The following is a 15,704-nucleotide window of genomic DNA, read 5'->3' as shown; positions in this document are numbered from 1 at the left end:
CAAAGAAGACAGATTGTTAGAAAATGGATGGTTGGAGCTTCAGTCACTAAAACTGTAGAATTGTTTAATGTTTTGAAGGCCACAGTCTCTAGAATCTTAATGGCATTCCAAGGTAACGACAACTCCAACAAGCATAATTCTGGATTTCTATGATAGAAATACACATATATATGGAGTAACTTTACATTAAGGAGTGGAAGGTACAAGTTCTTGAAATTCAGACTGCCCCATGGTCCCAGCAGACAAATTGGAAAAGGCGTTACCCTAGAGGATGGTGAAGGAGATGTGCTGGAACAGCTATTCTGACTCATGGGGTTTGTACTTGTGGACAGCCTTCTCTGCCCTGATAGTGGTGAGCAGGGATATGGGGGCCAAGAACTCCACTGCCACAGGCTCGACCATAAACCTGTCAGAGAGTGACCAATACCGTGACAGTTTACTTTTCTCAGCCTGATGAGCAGCAGAGCTGAACACACCAAGTTGCTGCTGGAGGTGTAACCACATGTGGCCATGGAACGGGAAAACTATCATACTGTTAGGCCTTTTACTGTTCCCTTCTGGATGGAATGCAAAGCTCACAAAAACTGACTGAATAATAAAGAACCATATTGTGTCTGAAAACCATTGAACTATGGTGGTATAAGTGAGAGCAGAGCTAAAGCAAAACCATGCCAATTCTGTCAACTAAATACATTCATGATCTCCATAAAGTTGGCTACCATGTGAGGGCTGCAATTGCTAAGCCCCTTCTGTCCCTCTGGATAAATTGAAAAATATAGATCTAGACCAATGTTTCTTAATCACTGTTTGCCCTATGAACCCCTTTGATTCCTATTTTACTTGGATGAACTTTATAGCAATTCAATGTTTAAAAAAATCATATTTTTATAATTAAATATTATTAGGAATTGAATAAAAAAAAATTGTTAAAATATTTAGTGTACTGTAGAAGTACTGTATAACCAATTTATTGTAGATAAATTTTAACAACAAAATCTCATGCAGACCGTAGTTGAGAACCTCTGGTCTGGATTACCTGATGTGGTCAATGTCTCAATGTAATTTTTTAAAATCATCATTCACCCTTTTCTCCCCTGCTTCAAGATAAAGCATTGAGATGGCTTTGAGATGATTTGGGCAGTCATATCATGAGACTCTCTGATCCTTTAATTGTTCTACATGGCAGAGTTAATGGCAAGGATTATACAAGTATTTTTTCTGATCATGTCCATGCTATGGTACAAACATTGTTTTTTAACCTTCTTCACACTCTTGTCACCCATGAGTTTTCTCTCCTGTAGCTGCAGGCACATTTTGTTGCCATGATAAGGGTGCTTAAATAAACACAATGTTACCTTTATTTCCAGTACTTGAGGCTCCATTTTCTGATGCCATTTTCATTGTTTATATCCTAACCATGAGGTAACTTAGTTTTTTGGATTTTTTACTGAACGAAAATGGCTGCTCCTGCATTTGAAGCTTTTCTCAAAGAAATCTTGTTTGATTCTAACTCAGATGATGATTTTAAAGGATTTACTCAGGAAGATAGCATGGTAAAATTATTTGAGGTGATGAGGAGGACATAAACTGTGTTTACAGTTATCTTGAGAATGATGTACCGAGTGGATACTATTATCCATGGCTGGCTGATTTAAGGAAAGTACTAATGCATTTCATTAATATACAAAAGAGTCAAGTCTATATGCACAATACAATGAAAGCTATAACAGTTTTAAAACAGTAGGTGTTCATGTCTAGTGTTCCCTCAAAAATAATGTAGTGGCAGGGGAAACTATTCTAGGGATAAATCAGTGTGCTAGACATTAAACGCTTAGCACACTGGTAGAACAAACTTTCACGATGATAATGTGTAGATTCACATAGCTAATATTATTCAATAATTAGTACAAAGATGTCAGCATTAAGTAGACCACTTGTACTAGCCCCAAGTATCACTGGATCTTGATTATCCCTAACAACTGTTCAGAACCTTTACAAGTCAATAATTTGGTACCAAAGGTGAACCAACTCTGTATTAAATAAAACCACAATTTAACAAGGTGTTTCCATTATTTAGTCTAACCCCTGTACATACATATGCATGCAAATAAATGCAGATACATATATATGCAGATACATATATATGTAGATACATATATTTATGCATATACATCCAAATAGACATATGCATACATATATATACATATACAATACAAATATACATTTATACAAACATGTGTACATAAATGTACATACACACAGGCACACAAAACTGTGTAGTTCTGTGTATGTGTGTGTGTGTATGGTCAACACAACATACATCATACACACAAACACACATGTGTGTCTACATATCAATTTATAAAAAAAAAAAAAAAAAATCCAACAGATAAAATCTGTCAAAGTTATTATTCATGGTGGGTTCTGCAGCTGTAAAGAAAATACACAAAATAGAAATGTCAAAGTAACCCCTTCCACACACACTTTACTTACCTGAAAGACGAAGATTTAATGATTACAAATGCAGTTAGTTACAATAATTATGCAAAGTTTATATAATTATTTATTTCACTAGATTTTGTAATATAACAAATATGAGGTTTTGAGTTAGTGATTTTTAGAACTGTGACATTTTGTACAGAGGAAGAAGATATAGAAATAAGACAGGGATATATATATATATATATATATATATATATATATATATATATATATAGAGAGAGAGAGAGAGAGAGGAGAGATAGATAGGTAGTGTTAATTTTCATTACAGATGAAAGGGGCCAGATGGTAGATGAAAGAAATGAGGTGACAAGCTGGCTAATATGAATAGCAGTCAGATTGATGGGGAATGGATAGGAGAGAGATGACATGCTGAAAAATGAGACTGAAGTGAAAATTTGAGATTATGAGACAAGAGTTGGCAGCGGAGAATGGAAACAAGGAACAAACAAGGAGTGTGAGTATGAGAAAGACTTGCCATAGATATTGAGGGTTATCTCTAAGAATGTCTTATAACTTGCATCAAAGTTAAGAGAGAGGGAGGGATAGAGGGGGTCAATCTGTGACATGATTGATCAATGTTAAATATCAGAGCATCCACATAAAGTTATCTGCTTGCTTTCGAAGAACATAGAGGTATCTTGGTGTATGTATATACTCAACATTCCACAGATAAATAAACGTACATACATATAAACAGTCAAGAAACACTGTTTAGAAAATAGACAAGTTTTCCACAGCCCTGAAGACTACATATAGATCATGTAGAGCAGTGTTTCTCAACCTTTTTACCTTTGCGTAATCCTTAAAATAAACTACATGTCTCAAGGAACCCCTGCACAAGAAAAATTATATACTATATCATTCTCATATTTTCATCATAGTTTATGTGGTAAATATATATATATATATATATATATATATATGGTTGTTATATTTTTTGATAATATAATAGGTTAGATAGGATGATGTCTATATTACAATAACCAATAATATGTTGTGCATGTATAGTAATATTACAATCATGAAATTAGCATTAGCTTATATCACTCTTTCTCATGGAACCCTGATTGAGAAATGCTGATGTAGAGACATGGAAAACAATATATGTAAAAATTTGCTTGGACATCAATTTGGTGTATATATAGACTTGTGGGTTAAAGTGTTCTAAAATGGAGAATATCGTAGAAAACAATTATACATCTTAGTTTTGCTTATATATCTATTGTTTATAGTGGTCATTGCTCGTGCAGCACAATGCACACACTCTCCATCAAAAAAGCATTTACCTGTACAGGTGTGTCACATGCTAAATCAATTGTAGATTTGAGATCAGAGTGGCCTTCTCCTAGTCTAGTTGCTCAAAAACAACAAAACCCAGACTGCCCTATGAGAAAGTAGATGCACACCATCTAAGAAGACCATCATCACTACGGCTAAGGAGTCCCATTTGCCCTATACATATATATAAATACATAAAATAAAAGTAAAAATATCTGAGATTTAAGAATATTAATAAGATATATAAAAGCAGGAATATCAGTTAGAAGGCCACTCTTGCGATTCAGAGACAAACTAAAAGACAATCTGAAGAGATGCAACATTCCCTTTTCTTCCTGAGAAAACAAAGCATCAGAATGCAGGACCTGGTACCATTCCTGTTTCTCCTCCGTTCAAAGATTTCAGCAAAGTCAACTCCAACATTGGGACCAACTTTGTGCAAGTATGAAGGCACTGCTCCTCTAAATGGAAACTTTACCTGTCGTTGTGCTTTTGTGGCGCAAAGCAAAGCAGGCCTTGTTGTCCACTCAAGAAAACACACACACACACAAAAAAAAAAGAACTCAAGCAAACTGAGTCCTCAACTTGTTCCCTTTGCTAAAAGGTTTACAAGGCACCAGATAGCCTCGAGAGACACATTCGTGACCAAAGAACATGGTTACCGCTTTATTTTACTGAATTCTCATCTGTGGTTCACAATGAGAGAATCCCTCATATATATATATATATATATATATATAATAAGTCTTAGGGTAGCAAAAAAATTAAGAAATTTAATTTACTACCAGTGGTGTAGCGAGAAGAAAATTAGTCAACAGACTATATATTATTCATGTAAAATACAGTGTATATTTAATACACATTAGAGATGCCCATAAAAGGACATCTAACCCACTAGAAGGAGCAGCCAGGTTAGATGTCCTTTTATGGGCATCTCTAATGTGTATTACATGTACTCTGTATTTTACATATATATATATATATATATATACACACACACATGCATGTGTGTGTATGTATGTATATATATATATATATATATATATATATATATATATATGCATACACACACACATGTATATCTACATATATGTACATAGATATACACATACATATGGTGTAATGACTGTGTACTTGTGATGTCTTGTAGGATACTGCTTATCTGTTACCCCCATATCAGTGTGCTTTCATGCTGGTGTCCAGGTTTTTGGACATAGTGATCTTCAGCTGACTTTTTCTTTAGTTGGGTAAACAAAAGATAGATCACTGAGATCACCAAGAAATCACGGTACAGATATGTATTCATACTCACTTGCTCATTTTTATATCAGCTTTTTCCATACGAGCATGGGTTAGATATATATTGTTTCACAGGTGGATGTCCCTCCTGTTTCACGTGTCCTGGACAGGGTGATAACAGTAAAACTCTGGCTACAGTCCCCTGATTTTCTGAGAAGGCAAATGTAAAGAAACATACATAATGGGCTTCTTTCAGTTTCTTATTTCTTTACTGCCCACAAGGAGCTAAACATAGAGGGGACAAACAAGGACAGACAATGGGATTAAGTCGATTACATCAACCCCAGTGCGTAACTGGTATTTAATTTATCGACCCTGAAAGGATGAAAGGCAAAGTCGGCCTTGGTGGAATTTGAACTCAGAACATAACGGCAGACGAAATACCGCTAAGCATTTCGCCCAGCGTGCTAACGTTTCTACCTACCAAATCTACCCACAAGTGCTTTTAGGTAGCTCAGAGCTAAAGTCCAAGGTGCCATGCAGTAGGATTGAACCCAAATGATTGGGATCCTCACCTGTGTGCATGTGTGTGTATAGTGTACTCATATACACACTACAATCTAAAACAGTCATATATCAATTATTTTTGTCTTGAATTCAGCTTCAGTTTTCTGACAAAGTCTCTAGTTTCTTTAACCTTTAGCACACTGTACATGCATCACCTCACTGTATGAGTTTTCTCCCCTGTAGTAACACAGCAGTGGCTAGGGAAACAACTCTAGAGAAAATACAGTGTGCTAAAGGTTAAATCAGGTTTATTTGTCAAAGAAAAGAGTAGAAAAACATCAACAACTGTAATTAAACATATTACTTAAGGATGATTTACATATTTCTGAATTAAGCATGAGGTGTGGCTATATGTAGCATAATGATCAGAGAGAAGGATGGATTTGTGAAGATGAGACATTGATGGCTAAAGCAATTTTATTAATACAGCAGTTGATGGCTGAACGATTAAATGATTTATGCGGTTAATAAGCAAGGATTGAAAACAGGAGTTCAGTTTTTAAATCCTGAATATTTACCAATTAACTAATTAACCAAACAGAATCATCATCATTGTCATCATCAACATTTAGTATCCGTTTTCCATGCTGGCATGGGTTGGATGGTGTGGTAGGAGTTGACACGACCAGGTGCTGCACCACGTTCAACGAAGAAAAAAAAAGAGAAAAAAAAAAAAGAAACTTGTAACAACAACAATAACAACACCGACTAACACTACTGCTAATAATACTACTAGACAGTTTGGGAATCATAGAAGCAGCCTACTTGAAGACTAACAGTGCAGGTGAAAATCACATAAATGAACTCTCAATTTTTTTTACCTTTAAAGGAAGTCTACAGCCTATGTGGTTGATTTTTAGTTTAGCAGAAGTACAAAAGAAAAAACAAAAAACAAACTATAAATCTTTGCATTTATAAGGTAAGGACTACTTTAGTTTTGGCAGAACTCTGTGTATGTGTGTGTGTGTGTGTGAGAGTGCAGTAGAGGTGGAGGGGGGCATTCCTGGCAGTAGCAAGTGTTGGTGGTATAAGCCTTTTAAATTTAAGCATTGCTATGTTTGAAGAATTTACCTAACTAAAAAACTATAACTGAGGTGACTTGTTTTTACAAACACACAGACATAAACACACGCGCATATACACCCAAGGCACATATCTCAAAAGAAATCTAGTCAACAGTCAAGAGACACAACCACTGGGAATGGCCGAAAAGAGATGATGAAATCTGGATGGAGAGGTTATGTGTGAGTGTAAAGGCGGTATTTGTTTGCTTATATGGAAAGTCAGACCTGCACGACTCCACAAATTGGAATGATAGTGATAATCCCAAAATAGACTTAAAAATCAAATACCAGCCAGTCAATCCAGTAGGTGGAGCCTCACATCAGTGAGTTGGGGTGGGGTGGCATTCTCTCTTGAATGGCAGCTGGTAAGTAGAGTTTTCGGTTGACAGCATTTCCACAAGTAAGTTGTTTGAAAATTAGATGTAAATACAATTATTTTACATCTGTTTTTCCATGTTAGCATGAGTTAGAGGAATACATATTACTAGGATATTATTTTACAGCCAGATACCCTTACTGTCACACATACACACAAACAGAGCAGAAGAAATAGATTTTCAACAGTTTAGGAACAAGGGTCTGAAATTTAGGAGAGTGGGTGACTTGATAACACTGATCCCAGTACTTGACTGGCACTTTATTTTATTGACCATGGAAGGATGAAAGGCTAAGTTGATCTCAAGAGGATTTGAAACCAGAATATAAAGAGCACGAAAAAATACAAGATATTTTGTAAGACAATTTAATGACTCTGCCAATCTTTATTATCAACTCTATGTATTGAGCACCATCTCTTTTCAGGCTCCGACGAAGCTGTAAGGTGTTACTTAGCCCACTCGACTATGAGCCCACTGCATCTTATAAGTTCATAAGTTAATTGTTTATTACACACACACACATACACCATCTTAGAAGGTCTCAGAAGTTATATAGCCACTGCCACCCTTTCACACACATACATAAATACATAAGGACGTACATACATACATCCAAGAACAAAGAATGTCATTTGTAAGTAAACAGCCAGAAACATGCAAAAGTGTAGAAGAGTTTTCAAGGACAACAAATATTTTACTTTTTCAAAAGCAGAAAGAGAGAGAGAGAGAGAGAGAAAGAGGGGGAGAGAGAAGTGAAGTGATAGAGACAGATGGGGTGATGGGAGAAAAGGGGGAGATTTTTGAGTTTACAATGAGGTGGTGGTGGTGGTGGTGGTGTTTGTTACATCTAACAATCATTGCATACTCTCTAATAAAGTTGGAGGGAGTAGGGTGATGGTGGTGGTGATAATGATGGTGATGGTGGGGCTCGGAAGAGTTTACCTGGAAGCCTGACTATCTTCGGTGTTGGTTAAACATCTGGAAATAGAATCAATTAGACCAAACATTGTACAGGTGTATGTACAGCGGCAGTTAATGTAGGTGAAAAACAGGTGGAAGACAGCCATAAAGGATGTGCAGTGGGCAGGGGATGCACAAAATGAATTATCATTATTATTATTATTATTATTCCTACTTTATAGGAAAACATCAAAAGAAAAAAACAAAGTGGGGGTAGAGAACCGTTTAATAATTCTTTTATATTCTACTAGTTTCAGTCAGTATACTGTGTGTGGCCATGCTGGGACATTCCCTTCTAGGTTATAGTTACATTGATCACTACTGCACAAATTTTACTGATATCAGAAGGGCAACAATGAAAGTGAATGGACTTGGCTTGGAATTGAATGGAGGACATAAAAGGACAGAATCAAATGTTGTAAATTGATTGGTCCAATGCTCTACCAATTATTATTTTGATAGTTAAAATTTTAAGTTCCATAATCTACCTGGAGAGCTAAAGACTAGAGGAGGGGAAGGAGAAAAAAGAAGGCCTTGCTGGTCTGATAAAAACACACACACAAAGTCAGTAAGAGAATTTTAATATGGTCACTGCTAGAAACAACAGCCAAAACTCCTCCAAATCACTCCCAACACCATCTTGAAATAAGGCATGTATGGATGGCCACAGCTGGATGGGAATAATTTTCATCAGGTCTGATTTGGAGGTAAAGTAAACAACTACCACAACACATACTTCTGTACACATAAAACAACATATATATACACACACACTAACATTTATAAAAAAATTCATGGGATCAATTAAACAACTGATTACATGTTTACTGACATTCCCTGCCTCAGGAAGTAAAAAATACCCACCAATGTGCTAAATATATATGGCAGGATAGTACACAGCAAGCCTTGCAAGCTTGTCTGATCAACGTACTGTGAAAATATGAAACAAAGTAGCTTACATTTAAACCTGCATTTATTAAATCACACACACACATATCTTATTGGGTCCACAGGGGAAAATCACCAGTTTTATAATTAATCAATTACAACTGACTATTTAATGGCATTAATTGAATAAAAATATATATCCTCCTTTGATAAATAAAATAAGAATACAATATATACACACACACACAGGAAGTAAATATTCAAATGAATATCCATAAAGATATTATTATTATTATTATTAGCAGTAAATTTAAATAATAATATATAAATTTACTGCTGATAATAATAATAATAAAAAAGATATCTTTATTGATATTCATTTGAATATTTACTCCCTATATATATATATTATACAATGAAGTCATTAGGAATTTGCACAGGACAGTTCAGTAGTGACACAGACTTCAATGAGGTGAGTTCATTTCTCTCATATGGCAATATTTACTGAGGAGAGTCAAGGCTTTAGCCAGAATTTGAAATCATGATATAAATATATCCAATTCTTCATTCTACAGCTTTGGTCTGTGATGATTCTGAGGAATCTTTACTCACTAGCCCGATTTCTGTTGGGCTGTTGTATATTTCAGTGTAATTCAGTGGTTTACTTGAGGATTTAGGTTCTCTCTCCAGCAAGTAGGCATATTATGAGTCCTCTATTGTAATTATACTTAATTATAATTATAAAATTTATTCTCTCTCTCTATGTATATATATACACACGCACACATACACAATTTATACATACTTAGTGAAACTTATAATATACATTTCTACTTAGTATTCTACTTACTAATTAAATGACCTATCATTGTTTTAATGAAATACTGTGATATAAGTAAGCAGGTCATTGTTCATTGATGCATACATCAAGAAAATGGACAAACAGAGAGAAAGAGGAGACACATGGCCAATTACCAATTTTAGTTGTAGATTTGAGTGTGTGGTAAAGGGAGCAGAGAGAAAGAATTGGTTGCTAGTGGTGTTGTTACTACACAAAGTGTAGTGTGGGTGTCAGGTAGCAAGAATTTAGTTTTGACAGATAATGGAGAAAATGGTAGTTGGAGAGGGAGATAGGCAATAAAGTTAGGGGATTCATCAAGGGGTGAACATGGGGATCAGAATATCACTAGTTTCCACAGTTTCTAGGTTTCACTAAATATGTACACACAAGACTGTTCTGGTATTAACTAAACTATACAGCAATTGTAGTTATGTGTGGTATAAATCAGGTGAAAACCTTGTAATGTGCATGTAAGAAAGAGCTCTTATGATGTTATTTGGCTACCACAAATAACATCATAAGAGTTATAAGAGTTACAGTGGGGTATACTCCTTGATTGGTTGAATGAAATATATATTGTTTATCCAGAATATCCAGAAGAATCCAACAGGAATTAATCATATACTACCCTGATGAAGCATCCACACATGTTTGTTGCTGTATAATATTTAGAAAGAATGTTCTTCTATAATGGTCTTTGAATATAAACTCAGCAACTTAAAGCTGGTGTGCAGTGGAGAAACAAATATTGTGATCTACTGTTAAAGCCTGATATCCTCCATCCTTGTGTTATATTACTCTTATGTGTGTGTGTGTGTGTGTGTGTGTGTGTGTGTGTGTGTGTGTGTGTGTATGAGAGAGAGAGAAGAGGGAGGCTGTAATGTGATTGGCAATAGGAAGGGAATGCAACCATAAAATGCAAGTCTGTACTCAAACAGATCTGTCTGATCCTTATTTGAGGCCAATGTTTAGAAACCTCGAAGAAGGTGTTATGACATACAACACTTGGTATTTACCAAGTGCTACAGCACTTGACCACACTGACCATTATACTGGTTGAGCTATTCACAGGACAATTACATAACCTGATCCTTATTTTGTGGTATTGCTGAAAAGGTAACTCCCAATAGCAAGACCTCACTAAGCAATTAGCTTATAATGCACAATATAAGCCAATTGTGGCTGGTCTTCATAATTGAAAGGGTTTCAGTTTCCACTTTCTCTCTCTTTCACACACACATGCTAAGTCAGTGGATAGAGATACATACATAAAAATGGTATCTCTCCCCACCTCTCTCTATCACACACACAAGAAAACCAATAGCCAAACCTGGTGAGCGTCGGTGGGTTCGTGAAGTTCCTGTTCGTCCGTCTCCGGAATATAGAGAGGATTGTTAATCTCATTAGCATTTTCTTGAATGCGTATATGTTTGAACTGTTGTGACCTGTAAAGAGAGATTAATGTTACTTGAGTGAAAACAATATATAAGAAACAAGTATTTTCATTTGGTTTTTTGATCAGATGAGCTGGTCTAGTGCTGAAAGTAGCTAATCTTTTCTCAAATTACAAGGATTTTTGTAAATGTTAAGTGAGGGCCCAAATTACCTCATGGTACCTATATCATTTGTGTTGTAACCAGAAGAGAGAGATTTCAACTTACTACCTCTCTTTTCTTAATTATTTAAAAATTATTACAAAACTACCAGTTTTTAATAAAATGTTTATATTTCGATTAAAAATTTATATGACGCTTTAAATGTAAGAACTTTTTCATTAGCTGTGTTCCAAACACTAGCTTAAATAAGTTATTTTACTAAATTCTTTATTATTTAAATAAAAAAAAATAATTGAGACAAACGCATTGTCTTTCAACATAATATGATAATGAAAAGGTTAAATATAAAACTTAGTTTCATTAATTTATGTAAGAAGAACCTTTTGTTTACTTATGTCCCAAACACCAGCTTTGCAATGACAAAGTTAATTATTTGACCAAAAATCCCAGTAAAATTCTTAATTATTTTCAAAATTCATACAAAATAACAAACAATAAATTTATATCTTTAGAAATATAATCATGAAAGGATCAATGTTTCACCATGACTTCTGAGAGTGAAACAACATAAATACAAAAAAACCAATTGTTGGGTACTGGTTCTAAATAAGGTACAAGACCAGGAAATTTAAAGATGGAGAGGTAGGAAGGAGTTTAGCCAACTTCATCCCCTCCCTGCTACTAGTATTTGACTGGCATTTTATTTCATCAGCCCTGAAAGGATAAAAGGCAAAGTTGACCTTGACAGGAGTTTAAACTCAGAACTTGATCTAGAAGAAATACTGTAAGACATTTTGCCTGCCAATGCCCTACTGATTCTGTGATTGATAATAATGGAATAGAATGGAATGTTTTACTTACGTGGCTCGTCGTCGATTGAAGAAGAGTATTGTCAAACCAATCAGAATAATTAACGCTATGGACAGCGGTATGATGATGAAAGAAATGGTTTTAACTGGAAAACAGAGGACAAAAACAAAAACATTTTAAGATATGATATTCAGATTGAGGAAGAATTATTTTTAGTAACAGAAGTAGAAAGCCTGAAATTTGAAAGGAGGGGTTACTTGATACCACTGACTTTAGTATTTGACTGGTACTTAACTTTGTCAATCCCAAAAGGATGAAATGCAGAGTGCAAAGTTGACCCCAGTGAGATTTGAAATCAAAGAGTAAAGAATTGGAACAGCTATTTGGAGGTTATTCTGTCCAATGCTCTAACAAATCTACACCAGAAATTTTTAACATATACCCACGTGTGTACCGATACATAAATCTATCAATTTAATGCAGTGTAAAGTGTGAAACTAGTAGTATTGTGTATATTATATGACTGAATATATTTTTTGCTGATCCTGCCTTTATTGTAACTGTAAACTATATTATACACACACACACACAAAAATACACATTTGATTTGATTTTACAAGTGAAAGGAAAATGTGCTCAATATACAGAGTAAAGTGATATACATATATACATGCACACATGCATGCACACACACACACACACACAGGGTATACACAAATGGTGTTTTAAATTTACAAGTTATTTCAGTAGAATTTTATTTATTCAATGCAGTCATAAATGATTACATGATAATATATCAGGTAAAATTTTCAACAGGTAAGAATTTAAACATCAACCAATATTTGTTGGACTAGTGATGCATTTAAGTTTTACAAGCCCAATAAATGTTGGCTATGTCAGGTTGAAGTTTAAAATTTTACCTGACAATGGTGGATTGTATATTATGATGTAATCTTTTACAATTGCATTAAATAAATGAAATTCTATCAAAATAACTATCGTAAATTTTAAACACCATTTGCATTTACTTTTTATAGCCACACACATCAAGGACTCACCCTTGAATCGGATCTATGGCTGAAATTGAATTTGGTACTTACATATCTACAGTATCCTATCAGCACTTGATGTATTCAATGTTGTTTATTTCAATGTGAGCTCTATGTTATTGTAACTAGCCATTTCTGGCAGCCTACAAGTTGATGTACCTTGACTCTTATGAATCTCTACAATAAAATATATCTGTGCGTGCATGAGTGTGGGTGTATACGTATTTTATTTGAAGTTGTAGGTTCCTTTTGATGCTACTTGAAATTCCCCATTTCCATTTGTCAAGCAATTTAAGTCTAGTGTTTCTTCTTGCCAAAACATAAAATTATAAGCAGTCTTTTAATAAAGCCTTACACACAGAGAGGCTAACACAAAGATGTGTGTTTAAGAATAAGTGGAGGCATGGTTAGCTTGAAAAATTCCCTTCTTCAAACTCTTGCAACCAAGAAAGGGAAAAGGTTGAGAAGGATTGAAAGGTTCCCTCTATTAAAATACAAGGAACAACATCTGACTGTAAAAGTAATTTATCCTTAATGCTCATCTAATTCATTTATATAGATATGTTGGGTGTTACCAGTTTGATACATGCTAATTGCATGGAACTCAAACCTTGAATAATCCTGATTTCTCGTATGTATGCAGAATGATTATGTGAATCTCTGAGTAACAGAGATACACATAACTTGAACTCAGAACTGACACAATAAATATAAATATACACAAGGTTGACAAGTGGAAGTGAATACTTACAGTTGGAAGTATAGGGCTGTTTTGTCACTTGTTTTTGACAGCGATAACCTGAGAAGTCATCACCACAACTGTAAAAGAAAGCAAGGGTTCGTTAGGTATAACTTAGAAGATACTGGCAGAGTAAATAAGAAGGTGCTATCAATATCAACAGTGGGAAGGATAGGTAATTTCTTGCACAAAGCTACAAATATTTGTAGTTAAGGTGAGAGAATTAGCAACAGAGCATTATGAAGAACGTATGAAGAAAGGAAGCAATTAAATACCACAAGGTATATTAGTGTTTTGTGTCAATCTTTCCACCACTTCACTACTTTGTTTGAAGAAATATAATTAATTTTACAGGGAACTAATAACATTGAGGCACATATCGGGAATAACTTTTAACATAACAGCTGTAAAATGTTATCTTAAGAATACATTATTTATAACACATAATATCTGTTAGTTTAACCCTTTAGCATTCAGATTACTGTCAAATGTAATGCTATTTATTCACATTGTTTTCAATTGATTATGCATTATCTTGTAGCTGTTTAGATTTTGATGATGTGATTGTTTATTTTTAGAATGACATTGTAGGGTAGGTGTGAGAGGTAAGATCTGGTTTAAACAAAACAGGTAAAATATTTGGGTGTGATGTGGCTGGTTTAATCCTTTAGCATTCAGATTATTCTGTCAAATGTCATGCTTATTTATTTACATAGTTTTTAATTCACCATCAGTGACTTGCAGCCCCAAGATTTAAATGACTGTTTATCTTTAGAATGCTTTTATAAGGTAAATGTGAGAAGCCAAATTTTGGCCAGTTTGAACATAAAGCAATTAGAAAATAGTTGAGACACATTACTTAGAATGGATACAACTGCTATCGCAACAAACCTAGCTTGACGAAACATATAACAGTCATCAGAGCAAGCAAAAAAAAAAAAAAAGGCCCATAACCATCACAAGCAAGTGAGAATGAGTGTACTCAGTACCTTGCTATCACTGGTTCTTGTGTAGTTGTGGGTGGACACAGTCAAGCCTCTCAAATCTCCAACATTTGACCCAGTGAAATATCAAGAAGGGGACAACTAGAGGGAAAAATGAATACATCAGCATTGGACTGGTGCTAATTTTTAGCCAAGTGGACTGGAGCAACGAGATGGAACATCTTGTTCAAGAACATCATGTACTGCTAAGTCCAGGAAGTGAAATAACAGCCACCATGTGAATACTCTAACCACAAGGCCATGGGCCTTCACAAACATAACTGTTAAAATAACAGATTTAAGAAAATTTTTCCTGTAGTTAGAAAAGACACTGAAAGACTTTACCTGCAACTCTCACATGTTGGGATACTGTTGTTTACGTGGCAGTTGACACACTTGCCAGCATTCAGGCAGTAATTTCGGCAACGCCACCTTTCACAAAACTTGCCCGTATAAAGATGAGGACAACTTGATGAAAAGACAAAAAGACAAATAAAAATAAATAAACAAAACATCTTAACAAACACTAATTAATGAACAGTTAACTTTTTTTTTGTTTATATCAATGTTCCATTCTTGTGTCTATTTTCATGCAACTATAAATTGGATAGATCACACTCTGCTGTCTATTTTAACCCATCTTAGATGGAGAACAGAGTGGTTCTGTGATACAAACGTCCTATTTTAAACTGATCTAAATCAAAACCTTTTGCCATCCAAATCTCACATTAATTTACATTCCAAACAAGCTAATACTGACAAAGTTATTTTACTAAATTTATCAAAAAAAAAAAGTTATGACATTTCAACAAGAATGTGGTAACAAAAGGGTTAAGAAAAAGAAGGACCTG

The 15,704-nt window shown here is 34.7% G+C and overlaps 1 protein-coding gene across 4 annotated transcripts in view; it reads right to left on the bottom strand.

Annotated features, from left to right (window-relative positions):
- LOC106879043 (prolow-density lipoprotein receptor-related protein 1) overlaps positions 1-15,704 on the bottom strand; it is a 315,430-nt gene that overhangs the window by 3,080 nt on the left and 296,646 nt on the right. For 2 of the 4 annotated variants that reach the window (XM_089340175.1, XM_089340177.1), the window contains 4 exons: positions 15,199-15,321; positions 13,883-13,950; positions 12,134-12,227; positions 11,047-11,161 (listed from right to left, as the gene is read on the bottom strand). In XM_089340175.1, the coding sequence (XP_089196301.1) occupies positions 11,047-11,161; positions 12,134-12,227; positions 13,883-13,950; positions 15,199-15,321 (400 nt within the window). Of the gene's footprint in view, positions 1-6,104; positions 6,219-7,969; positions 8,006-11,046; positions 11,162-12,133; positions 12,228-13,882; positions 13,951-15,198; positions 15,322-15,704 lie in introns of all 4 variants that reach the window. The other 2 variants (XM_089340178.1, XM_089340176.1) reach the window with 2 other exon arrangements.

Source organism: Octopus bimaculoides, chromosome 23 (genome assembly GCF_046866305.1).
Source record: "Octopus bimaculoides isolate indiv1 chromosome 23, ASM4686630v1, whole genome shotgun sequence".
Classification (NCBI taxonomy): Eukaryota; Metazoa; Mollusca; class Cephalopoda; order Octopoda; family Octopodidae; genus Octopus; species Octopus bimaculoides.
Note: the sequence above shows the minus strand (reverse complement) of the source record. Positions and strands in the feature narration are given on the sequence as shown.